The sequence below is a fragment of the Callospermophilus lateralis genome, chromosome 17 (genome assembly GCF_048772815.1).
Source record: "Callospermophilus lateralis isolate mCalLat2 chromosome 17, mCalLat2.hap1, whole genome shotgun sequence".
In the NCBI taxonomy this organism is placed as follows: Eukaryota; Metazoa; Chordata; class Mammalia; order Rodentia; family Sciuridae; genus Callospermophilus; species Callospermophilus lateralis.
The window spans coordinates 17,118,182-17,131,084 of record NC_135321.1 but is presented as its reverse complement, the minus strand read 5'-3'; the positions used below and the strand labels follow the sequence as shown (position 1 = coordinate 17,131,084).

At 42.4% G+C, this 12,903-nt stretch overlaps 1 protein-coding gene across 2 annotated transcripts in view; it reads right to left on the bottom strand.

Moving 5' to 3' along the window:
- Atp8b1 (ATPase phospholipid transporting 8B1) overlaps positions 1-12,903 on the bottom strand; it is a 61,347-nt gene that overhangs the window by 19,038 nt on the left and 29,406 nt on the right. Inside the window, exons 12-16 of one of the 2 annotated variants that reach the window (XM_076836566.2) lie at positions 12,016-12,224; positions 10,121-10,168; positions 8,963-9,115; positions 3,781-3,969; positions 1,155-1,267 (exon numbers count right to left, since the gene is read on the bottom strand). In XM_076836566.2, the coding sequence (XP_076692681.1) occupies positions 1,155-1,267; positions 3,781-3,969; positions 8,963-9,115; positions 10,121-10,168; positions 12,016-12,224 (712 nt within the window). Of the gene's footprint in view, positions 1-1,154; positions 1,268-3,780; positions 3,970-8,962; positions 9,120-10,120; positions 10,169-12,015; positions 12,225-12,903 lie in introns of both variants that reach the window. The other variant, XM_076836567.2, reaches the window with a different exon arrangement.

Here is a 12,903-nt window from a genome sequence, read left to right as displayed (position 1 = left end):
GCTGAGGCAAGAGGACAGCAAGTTTCAGGCCAGCCTCTTCGAGCAAGACCTTGACTCAAAATTTAAAAAATAAAAAGGACTGGGGATGTAACTCAGTGGTAAAGTGCTTGCTATCATGTGTGAGCCCGGGTTTGATCCCCAGCACTGCAAAAACAACAAACGCCATGATCCAGCGCACTGCTTTCTTAACCTCTGCCAAACAGGATGCCTCTGTTTCTTCCCCTGTACCTAGAAGAGGGTAGAGCTCTAGGAAGCCACAAAGATGGTAAGGTTACAGCTTAGCATAGCTGTAGCTGGCTCAGGATAACTGGAAGAGAGACTAGCCATTCCTGTGGGAGACCAACCTCTCACATGACTGAGTTAACTCCCCTGCTGGGCGATGTGGCCTCAGGCACCCATGCTGCGGTGTCAGGCACCCATGCTGCTAGACTGCCCTGCTCTTCTAGGGTTCGAGTGACTGTGTCTTTGTGCCCCGGCTGTTTCTTTCTACAGCCCCATGGGTGAAGCTATGCTCACCTGTTCCTTTGTAATATTACCCCTTGCTCTGTTTAGGATAGAATGTTCCATGGAAGTGCCTTGTGTGTGTCCCCTTCTCTTACTGTGCCCTTGGGTGTGGCCTACATAGATGTCAGTCAACCTGCTGACAGTGGACATAGACTTAGCCCCCTGAAACCTGACCCCTTGTCTCATTTGAATAGCTTCTCCTCAATAAAAGGGATCAGCGGGTGTGCTCTCTCTCTCTCTCTCTCTCTCTCTCTCTTCCTGCGGACCCTTAAGGTTAGAGGAGCTGTCACAGCAACCCCAAAGAAAAAGGTATTTGTGTCTCTTGTGTGGTTATTTTGCGCAGCCCAGTCAGCCCAGTTCAACTGGAGTGACCCCTGAGCCTTTTAGTCATGAACAGAAACCCGGCACATTCCCCTGCATCTGTCCTACAGACCTGGATGCTGGGAAAGGGCTGGCTCCATGGTCATTTCCAAGAACATCACCAGCAAGGGAAGAACTAGAACCCAGGTGGCCACTTTTCTACTTGGTGATGTTTCCACTCAATGACACCAAAGCTAGGGGAGGGTCAAGAGTTAAGAAAAGCTTTCACGTGAACTTAAGAGTCAGCATCAGAAACAAAATCTTGCAAGAAGAATAAAAGTGAGACTTACATCCAGGGCATCCTGTGTTTCTTGCTTTGTAGGATTCATTGGATGTAACCGTTCATAAATGACAGTGTCAGCACCTTTACAATACAGCCTGATGTTGCCTTCCGGGGTTCTTACTGGGAGTAAGGGAAGATAAAACACACAACAAAGTTAAGTTTGATTTCTTCATAGAAAACTACATTGATAAAGTTACTTTGAAGTGTTACTGTGCTCCTAATTCACTCATCTTAAAACAGTCAATGCATCTAGAAGTGCTACCATCAACAAAGTTGGTAAGCCTTTGTCTACATTGAATGTAATAGCAAAATGAATATGTTTCCATAACCTTACTTTTTTTTTTTTCTTTTTTGATACTGGGGATTGAACTCAGGGGCACTCGACCACTGAACCAAATCCCCAGCCCTATTTTGTATTTTATTTAGAGACAGGGTCTCTAGGTTGGTTAAAAAAAAAAAAAAGTGGCATATATACACAATGGAATATTACTCAGCAATAAAAGAGAATAAAATCATGGCATTTGCAGGTAAGTACATGACGTTAGAGAAGATAATGCTAAGTGAAGTTAGCCAATCCCAGAAAACCAAATGCTGAATGTTTTCTCTGATATAAGGAGGCTGATTCATAGTGGAGTAGGGAGAGGGAGCATGAGAGGAATAGACAAACTCTAGATAGGGCAGAGGGGTGGGAGGAGAAAGGAGGGGGCATGGGGTTAGAAATAATGGTGGAATGTGATGGACATTATTATCCAAAGTACATGTATGAAGACATGAATTAGTGTGAATATACTTTGTATACAACCAGAGATATGAAAAATTGTGCTCTATATGTGTAATAAGAATTCTAATGCATTCCACTGTCATATATAAATAAAAATTAATTTAAAAAAAGAGAGAGGTCTCAATGAGTTGCTTAGCGCCTTGCTGGGGCTGGCTTTGAACTTGCAATTTGCCTCAACCTCTAGAGCCAGTGGGATTACAGGCATGTGCCACCATGCCTGGTGGTATCCTTACTTACTCTTTTAACAAATATTTAGACACTGGTGTGGTGGCACATGACTGTAATTCAAACTACTGGGGAGGCTTAGGCAAAAGGATCACAAATTGGAGGCCATACTGGGCAACTTAGTAACAGCCTGTCTCAAAAAATAAAAGGGGCTGGAATGTAGCTCAATGGTAGAGCACCCCTGGATTTAAAAAATGTACAGACTGCCTACAATGTGCTGTCCTGTACTAACTGCTTTCTTCCACAGGATTTTCTATGTTCATTCCAAACCAGCAGGAACTTTTCTTACCTATCAACTCATATTACTTACTGCCTTCAAAGCTCAGGACATAACATGACTCCTATGAGTGTTTTCTTATTTTTTTTAAATCTGCATGTTAATCCAATCAGCTTGAGTGTGATCAACAACTAGACTTTAGGTTCTCCAAGGTAGATGCTAGGCACAATAATCAGTCCAGATCAGTGCCAGGCACGCAGAAAGCAATTAGTAAAATGGGAATTCAGTACACAGGTAAACCTATGGGTTTCTACGGTTTAAACATTCACAGCACAGTGGAGAAGGCTTGTGGACACCACCTTAATCAAGTGATCCCAACAAACGTGAATGAGGCAAACCATGAATGAGGCAAACCAACATCATGTGCCTTCTAAAGTGTCACTACCACAATGCCCAACCTGATCTAATTCTGAGGGGACAACTGATCAACCAGGCTGGGGGACATTCTACAAAATAACTGGGCAACGTATAATAAATGTCAACATATGAAAGATCAAAACAGGGTTGAAGAACTGTTTCTGATTCAGACTCATGATCACCAGATACCATGTGCCACGCTGGATTGAACCCTGGACCAGAAAAAGATCAAGGTGAAAAGAGGGGAGTGAATAGAGAAAGAGGGAGGAATGGAGAGAACCAGAAAAGCCATAAATAAATAAATTTCCTAGTACAATTTCCAGAAGTCTGTGGATTAGATGATAATGCTGTATTGGGTTAAATTCTCAGATTTCCATCATTCATACACACAGAGACATACATAGAGAGACAGAGAGAGGCACGATGGAGGAGGCAGACTCCTGTTCTTAGGAAATACTTATTAACCTATTTGGAGGAAAGAGGCATTGGGTCTGTAACCTATTCTCAAATGATTCAAAGGATATATATATATATATTCTATGATGAAATTGGCAAAGAAAATGTGATAAATATTAACAACTGGTGAATATTAAACAGTACACAACAGCCCTTTAAACCATCCTTGAATTTTTTTCTGTAAATTTGGAATCCTTTCAAAGTATTAACTGGAAAAAAACAATTAGGAAGCAATCCTCAGCCCACTTGGTGGCCTGGAGGTGCGATTTTGATTCATAAGCACAGCCTCGCTCAGAAGAGAGGTGTGTAAGCCGCCTGCAGCGGAGAACAGCCCCAGCCTCTGCCAGGTGCAGATACACCGTAGCCGCCCCTTGGCACAGTGACGTGGTGAAGTGTAGAGAAACAACACCCCTTTCGGAAAGTCTGTAGGAATCTCCCAGGAGCCAAAATGGTCCTCTCATTACCTGCCTTATCCTGGCGTCACCAAATAAAACGGACAAAGACGACCCTGCGTCCAGCCACGCGTGGGGGACCTACCAATGATTGACATTCGCTTTCGGTCGCTGTTGAAGTCTAAAATGGCAAGAACACTGTAGGTCCTCTCGGTGCCCAGCTCGCTGATGGTGATGGTGTTCTGCGTCCTGGCCAGGAAGGCAAAGCCGAAGTTCCTGGCGGCATTGACCAGGGCGCCCTCGTCGGGAGAAGCCGCCTGGTAGTTGATCTGACCTAACAAGGGAAGGAAAAAAAACCAGAAAAGCTGTAAAACTAAATGCAGGACTTACCTCCGGGGGGGGGGGGGGGGGGTGCCCACTGAGGTTCCTTAGCACAGCTGAACACATTCCCAAGACACCAGCCCTGGGCTCCCAAGGATCACACCCAAATTGAAACTTGTTAAATTCGGAACTATTGTTTTGAAGTGTAAGTTCAAACGTACTTGCTAAATCCAGAAACCAGAAATAAAACAACTAGCCAAGAAGAGGGGGACATTCCCATAATTCTGCTACCCACATTTTATCATGACATTCAGTCTTTGAAAAACGTCTATTCCTGGAATAGTTTCTGTCATGCTGGGTAGACATTCACAACCTGGCTATTTTAATGTTATATTTGAGCAAGTTGTCATATCTTTAAAGAATCTTCATAAACAATCTTTTAATGAATGTGAACAGGTTGCCATTTTTCCTTTATTGGCACTTAGTTTATTTCCAAAAATTTTGGCTCTCAGAAATCACATCATAAACAGGGCACAGTGGCACATGCCTGGTTCCAGAGGCTGAGGCAGGAGGATCACAAACTGAAAGCCAGCCTCAGAAATTTAGTGAGACTCTATCTCTAAATAAACTATAAAAAAGGGGGCTGCGGATGTGGCCCAGTGGTTAAGTGCCCCTGGGTTCAATCCCCGGTACCAAAAAATAAAAAGAAAAAATAACATTGTAATAACCATTGTGCATGTGTGTGCAAATATTTTCTGTCTCTGTTTTTTTTAAGGACTGGTTCATAGTAGTGAAACCATTGAGTTAAAGAACACTGATTTTTTTTCTTCCTTTGGTGGACTGGGGATGAAATCCAGGCCTCATGCCTTCTAGGCGAGTGCTCTGCCTCTGAGCTACACCCCCAGCCCTACATTTATTATTTGAAAACCCATATTACTAATTTATTTTTCAAGAGGGTCATGCCCATTGATCCCACTTTAGAAGAGTGTATTTATTTCACCACAGCTATAGTCTCATAAAAAAAAAAAAAAAAAACTTTGTCCCTCTGATCAGTTTCTTTATTTTTAAAAATTAAATAGTGGGAAACTGCCTTCTATTCACAGGGACAAGGATACATCTCACAATCCTGAGTAAAAGAAGCCAGACACTAAAGAGCACAGATTCTGCTGACGTAATCTGAAAAACTTACAATGCTAACCCCTGATATTCAAAGTTAGGAGATCATTTTCCTGGAGGGATAATAACTTTAAGGAGTATGAAAGGGACTTCTGGGTTGATAGTTTATATATTTTCTTTGTTCTCATTAGTTATACTGTTTTTTAAAATAAGTCTGGGTGCCCATAAAAGGCTATAAGCTGTGGATAGCCATGGGCATGACTCTATACACACATTATACTGCAGTTAAAAAGTTTTAAAAAAATACTCTGCCTACCCAAGATTTTCTATTTTCTTTCCTAATTATTCTGCTTCAAAGCAACATAGCCAGAGGAATTTTTATGGAAAAGAGTATTTAGTTTTCCAACACAGGGTGACCAGATGCATACCATGGGCACATGGGCAGTTCTTCCCACCTCAATGTGCTTGGCAGGGCAGGCTGCTCCAGGGCGATGACTTAGAACTAAACTGCCCTGCCCATTCTCCTTCCTTCTCAAGCTGCTGCAGATAATTTGTTCTAATTAAGGCATCATTAATCATTTTCCAATTAATAATTAAAGATGGCACTGTAGGCTGTCTATTTGTTCATCTGGAAAGTCATACACCAGAAGTTATAAACGTACTTGCTAAATCCAGTCATTCTACAAACATGCACAAATGCCAGAGGCAAACTGTTTACCCAGAGCTAAGCAAGCAGCAATGAGAACAAAGTGCCTCCCTTCACTGCGCCGAGACACTTTACACAATATCAACAGCAAACTTGCTTCTCACAGAGGCAAGAAACAAAATAATAAAACATGGCAAACTTTCCTTGAGTGAGGCAACTCTATCTGGAGCCAACACCTTGATATCTTTATCATTAAATAAAAAAGAAAACCCTTCCATTATGATCTGGTAATGGAGTCACAGACGGGCTGACTAGGAAGACCCTGTCCAAACTTCAACCTTATGTTTTCAGGAAGAAACCTGGCTAACAAATGCCTGAAGAGAACTCTTTACCATACACTTAAGGCAACCAGAGAGACATTCTTCCCTTTTACAGACTAATTTGTGCATCGTGAAATTGATGTTTAAAAAAAAATGCTAAAATCAGAACTGTCACCTCTTATAAACTCATTATCCTAATCTCCTCGCTTCTTCTGGCTAAAAATAGTATCTCAAATCTTCCACTCACCAGCCTTAAAACCTTCAGATGCCTCTTTCCCCACAATCCTCTCATCCCCTTCAAATCATTTACCAAATGTCTCCCATATTTGTGACTTTCTCATCCTGCCCAAGAACCCACCCTAATCCATTCCCCCAGCCTCCCCATGGGCTGTTGTCTCTCTGCTCTAGAATATCGCACCCAATGTGAGGCTGAGGCCTCCTAGAGCCAGCTCTCTGCTCACTGATTCAAGACATCCAGGCAAAGAAGAGGCTCCCAAGCCTTTCCCACTCTGCTCTCATAGGGCCTATGGGTGCAGGAGTTTCCATCGCCCAAGGTTCCCACCCCAATGGCAGACATACACCTTCTGCTGCTATTTAGTCAAGCACTAGCCTAGGGGCTACTATGAAGGGATTTTGCAAATTTAATTTAGGTCCTACTCTGTTGACCCTAAAATAGGAAGATTATCCAAAGGTTCTGAACCTAATTAGGTGAGCCCTTAAAGGGCCAAGGGCTTTGCCTTGTGAGAGAGATTTGAATCCTGAGAGGGTTTCAATGTAAGGCAGAGTCTCTATCACTGGTTTTGAGGATGAGGGACCAATCGACAAGGACTTTTGGCAAGGACTTGAGGGCAACCTCCAGGAGTAGAGAGCAAGCCCATCTGATAGTCTGCAGGGAAATGGGGACCTCAGTCCTGCAACCACAGAGAACTGAATCTTGCCCCACTACATAAGCTTGGAAGAAGACACTGAGCTCCAGATGAGAACATGGCTCCACCTTGATTTTAGTGAGATGCTGAGCAGAGAACTTGGTCACAGCCAAGCTCAGACTTCTGACCTACAGAATTGGGAGCTTATAAGCAGGTACTTCAAACTGCCAGGTTGCCCTAATTGATTCCAGAGTAACAAAAAACTAGGGCAAGGGTCTCCATACATGGCCTCTTAATGTTTGCAACACACAGGCCACACGGACTGCTGAAGTCCGAAGTTTGTGGCCACATATATGAAAGGATCTCCTCCTTCCATTGATGATGTTATACATAATAAGAAATAACTTAATCTCCATCATTCTTATAAAAGGGAGAAAATCAGGGCGTAGTGTGAAGGGGCAGTCACCAAGGACCACACTAGAATGAGTTTGCTGGAGGGCCTCAGGCAGGATCCTAGTGCCTTCTGGGTCTGAATTCCCTTTGCTATAAAATTTGAGAGTGTGGCCCCAACGTCCCTCCAAAGGACTCTTTCCTGGTTCTTTATGGATCAAAGACCAAACCATTTTCTTCTCTAACCTCCTGCACCTAGAAATTTAACTTGTCTTCATTCCCAGTGGCTGAAGGACTCCTCAGGACATCCGGGCCTTCACCTCAGCTGTCAATGTGACAAAGAGCAGCAGAATGTGATGCTGGAAGAGGCTTTGGACACCAGCCTCCTCACTGCAACACTGAAGAAGCAGGTGTGCAGGAAGGACCCGAACCTGGGCGGGCTCACCTGGAACACAGGGTCCAGGGCTCTGCCAGTAACATCCAAGTGGGAACAAATGGGAACTGTAAGGTTAATGGGTATTGGCCTAAAATGTCCAGTTAGCACTCAAAGAAAAGAAGAAGAGTTTTACTAATGAGTCAGAACCTAAGGGAAGCAGGATGCTTAAAATTATATTTCATTCTTATCGTGCAAGTAAAATTTGCTTGGCTATTTAAACAGACTTTGACCTCTGTTTTGGCAATTCATGACCTGGCGTCAGCTCTTTTCACCTGTCCCCATTCGCTGCTAACAGGATCCATCCCACTTTGAACTCTCACATCTCACTTTATTATACTATTAAATTCACCTTGGAGAAGGGCCTTTTTGAAACTTGCTGAAAGATATCCTATCCGGCTTCTACATATTTAAGTTTTTAGGCCTGTTCCTTTCCTGGAGATTTTATATCAGTTACATATGAAACAAAGATAGGAATTTCACTGAGGGACTTTATGTACTGCGGTGATTAAAGTAAAACGTAGAGAATGGGGTAAAGTGGATGAATGAAGAGAAGGCAGACTGTGCACCACCATAGATATATCAAAAGAATTCCTTTTGCTCTTTCTACAATGTCCATTTGAATCCAAATAATTTGTTATGTCCATGTATGACAAAACAATTTGTTTTCATGATACTGGATGAATATGCTGTTAGCACAGTTGGCACAAACTGGATTTTAAAATGAACTTCAGCCTTGCTTGTTCCCATGAAAATGCACTTTCAAATGAGAAAGAGACCTTAAAGAGATCCAGGCTTTGGCTGATACGTTCAAGCCCCAAACATATCGGAATTGAGGAAGTAAAAACAGATCTCTGAAATCATTTTGTAGAAAAGTCTGTTCAAGTTTAAAGTCTACTTGCAATACAAATAAGGCCTGATTTTTACATTGGCAACACACATTAGTAATATGGTAGAAAGAGTTTGATTCTATCCTAATTCAAGAGCCAATCATTACTTTTAATGATAAAGTTTCATTTACAAAGTGATAAACACATCCAGAGTTATAATTGTGAATCAGATGTAAACTTCAGAGAAATCTTTTTTATTCCATATACCATCTAGCGCCAGGTGCTCAAATATCCACTGTTTGAGTTTACATGCAGACCATTAAACATGCATGGGAAGCAGAGCATGAGTTGTCTGCAAACCAAAAATCTAGCCTCCAAAGTCTGAGATGCCAGAGAAACACTCACCATCAATTCTTTCCACCATGACCGTGTGACAAACAGCAAGCAAGAAGAAGAACTGCCGGACCTCTGGTTCTTTCCCTGACTGGATTTGCTCAATAAGATAATGGTCATAAAATGCAAGTTTCCCATCAGCAAATGCATTCCAGCTAAAATCAACTTGCTGAAAGAAATTCAGAAGAAAACAAAAAGGCGATTAAAAAAAAAAAACTGGATTAAAAAGTGATACGAACTTTTCTTTGAAGTCAAGTTTTTAATTATGTAAAAATAACATTTTGGATTTTAGCCCATTTCTCAGCTTTATTTATTTAGTAATACTAGGAGATTGAACCAAAGAGTGCTGTACCACAGACCTGCTTCCCCAGCTTATTTTAAAATTTTTTAAAATTTTGAGATGGGAGCTTATTAATTTGCCCAGGTTGGCCTTGAACTTGCAATTCTCCTGCCTTAGCCTCCCAAGTAGCTGGGAATACTGATGTGGACCACCATGCCTGGCCTTCTTTATTTTTTATTTTGAGACAGGGTCTCAATAAGTTGCTGAGGCTGGTTTTGAAACTTAAAATCCTCCTGCCTCAGTCCCCAAGTATATAGGATTAAGGGCATGTGCTGCCACAATCATGTTTGGTGGATTTTAGTACATTCTTGACTTATGTGATAAGAGGTTTACACCTATCTTAAAACAAAAAGCATCCTATGGTGGGTTGAATTTTGTCCCCCCAATAGATATGTAGACGTTCCAACTGCCGGTACTTATGAATGTCACCTTATTTGGAAATAGGGTTCCTGCAAATGTAACCAAGCTGAGGCCAAGTGAGATTAGGATGGAAGGACAGGTGTCCTATTAGAGACAAATCTGCACACAGAGACAGACACACAAGGAGAGCACTATGTGTCAATGGAGGCAGAGATTGGAGGCCTGGGTTTCAAGCCAGGGAACACCAAGAACTGCTGGCAATTACCAGAAGCTAGGAGGAGGGAAAGAAGAGCTCTCACTAGAACTTTCCAGGGAAGTTTGACTCTGCCAACAACTTTATTTGGGCATATGGCCTCCAGAACCATGAGAGAATGGATTTCTGTTATCTTAAGCTTCCCCATTTGGGGTAATTTGTTAAGGCAGCTCTAGAAAACTAATATGCATCCCAGCAGTTCCTCATGCTAAAGGACTCACCTCTATTTTGCCATGAGTGTGTTGAGAAGCATCTCGATGGTCTCCTGAGAAACAAACAGGACAAAACAAATTAAGTCTCCTTTACTTGTGTCCAGAGGGGGCCCCCCCACACACACACCTCAGAGCCTACACATGGATGGTTCTGAAGTTAACATAGTTTTCACATTTTTTCAAGAGTTGGATAAAAATTGAAAATAAAGAATAGAGACCATATAGGGCCTACAAAGGTTAAAATATATGCTATGTGACTTTTCGCAAAAATAATTTGCCATCCTCACTAGAGTTTCAAATACTAGTGCCTGTTCCTCTCTGTTCTTTTGAGATTTGAGCCTTGTCCTTTGAAATGCTATACCTGACCCTCCTTGTGCTTTGAAATGCTATACCTGCCACCAGGTTCCTAGTCTTCCTCACTCATATGAAACCACATTCACAATATAAAGTTTTCCATAAGTGGAAAGAATACTCATGTGCTGTATTCTTGTCTTAAATTATTCAAAAGCACTCTATTTAAATATAGGATTAGCCTTAATGTTGCTTTTAAATGTAAGACATATTTCAGAAAATTAGAAATCAATTTTACTAAAGTTGTGCTGAAAGACACATAAAACTTAACGTTATAACCCTTAAGTGCACAGTTCAGTGGCATTAAGTACATTTATACTGTTGTGCAACCATCACCACCACGTCCATCCAGAAGAGTGCTTACCTTGCATAATTAAAACTGTACCCATTAAACAATAATTTATTATTACCCTGCCCCCATTCCCTAATGACCTAGTAAATATTCTACATTGTTCGTATGAATTTGTTCACTCTAAGTACCTCATATAAGTGGACTCATATGCCTTTTTGGTTTTGGCATATTTCATTTAGTATGATGATCTTAGGGCTTATCCACGTGTGGCATGTATCAGAATTTCCTTTCTTTTAAGGAAACACATAATATTCCACTATACATAAGTGTGTGTGTGTGTGTGTGTGTGTGTGTGTGTGTATGTATATGTGTGTATGTATACACATATAAACACACACATATATACACACATATACATATGTATGTACATATATATGCATATGTATGTATGCATATGTAAACACACACGTATTATAGATAAACACACACACATTCTGTTTAGACATTCATCCATCAATGGACACTGGAGTTGCTTCCACAGTTTGACTATTGTGAATAATGCTGCTATGAGTGTGGGTGTATGAATATCTCTTTGAATCTCTGATTTCACTTTCTTACAATATATACCCAGAAGTGGAATTGTTGGCTATTTCAATATTTAGTTTTTTGAGGGACATGCACCTTTGTGTGTGTGAGTGTGTGTGTGTGTGTGTGCTTGTGTGTATGTGTGTGTGTGTGTTACTGGGGATTGAACCCAGAGAATTCTCCGCTACTGAGCTACATCCTCAGACCTTCTCATTTTGAGACAGAATCTCACCAAGTTGCCCAGACTAGCCTGGACCTTGTGATCCTCCTGCCCTGGCCTCCAGAGTTGTGGGATTACAGGCTTGTGCCACTGTGCCTGGCAACGTGTGCCTGTTTCCATCTGCTGACCTCTCCCAGGCGTGTGTTCCCAGCAGTGTCCATTATGCCCCTTTAGCCCTCAGCTGGGGTGCCTGTGCCAGCAGCAACCTGCATAGGGAGGGCACAAGTGACTCTAGGGTGGCAGGTTCAGCTCTAGGCAGCACCCAGGAAATGAATCTTCTACCATAATTCAACAGCCAACCATTCCTTCTATTTCAGACCCAAAACACACCCGCGTCTTGTAGATAGAGGCATGTCTCTGAAATCATCTTGTAGACAAGATCATCTGAGCTCGCAGTCCACTTAGGAAATGGCCAAGGTCTGGCTTTCCCCCTCCTTCACACTCGCACTCACCATAGATTTGCCCGTTGATGCAGCACTTTTTAAAGGTCATGATGTTCTGCGTGAGTGTCCCTGTCTTATCAGAGAAGATGTACTGGATCTGCCCGAGCTGCTCATTCAGCGTGGTGGTTCTTGCCTTTGCAGGTGTATCCTTCTCAGAATAGTACATCTGCAGGTCCCAGTTAATAAAGTGACTCTGTCCCAGACGAATCACTTCCACACTAGGAAGACAAAAGATCACTCTGTGTGGAGTTCTGAGCTGTGAGTGGCAGCGGTGGATTTTAGCCTCACTTGTGCACACAGGCGTGCCATCGACTGCTACAGGCTGAATGTTGGTGGCCCCCAGAACCCATATGTCAAAACAATCCCATTGAAGCAGAGTCTCTCATAAGTGATTAGGTTCTAAAAGCAAAGCCCTCGTGAATGGGATTAGTGATCTCATAAAAGAGCTTGCTTGCCTCTTCTGCCCTTTAAGGATGCGGCAAGAAGGTGCTATCTAGGACGCAGAGTGGCCCTCACCAGACACCAAAAGTGCCCGCCCTGGATCTTAGACTTCCCAGCCTCCGGAAGTGTGGGCAATATGTTTCTGTTGTCTACAAGCTACTCAAGTAAAGGCATTCTTTTGCAACAGCCTAAACAAACTAAGACACCTTCAAAGAGACAAGCCATAGCCAATGGCAGTGGCACACACCTGTAATCCCAGCGGCTTGGGAGGCTGAGGCAAGAGGATTGCGAGTTCAAAGCCAGCCTCAGCAATGGTGAGGTGCTAAGCAACTCAGTGAGACCCTGTTTCTAAATGATATACAAAATAGGGCTGGGGATGGGGCTCAGTGGTCAACTGCCCCTGAGTTCAATCCCTGGTACCAAAAAAAAAAGAAAAAGAAAAAAAAGAGAGAGAGA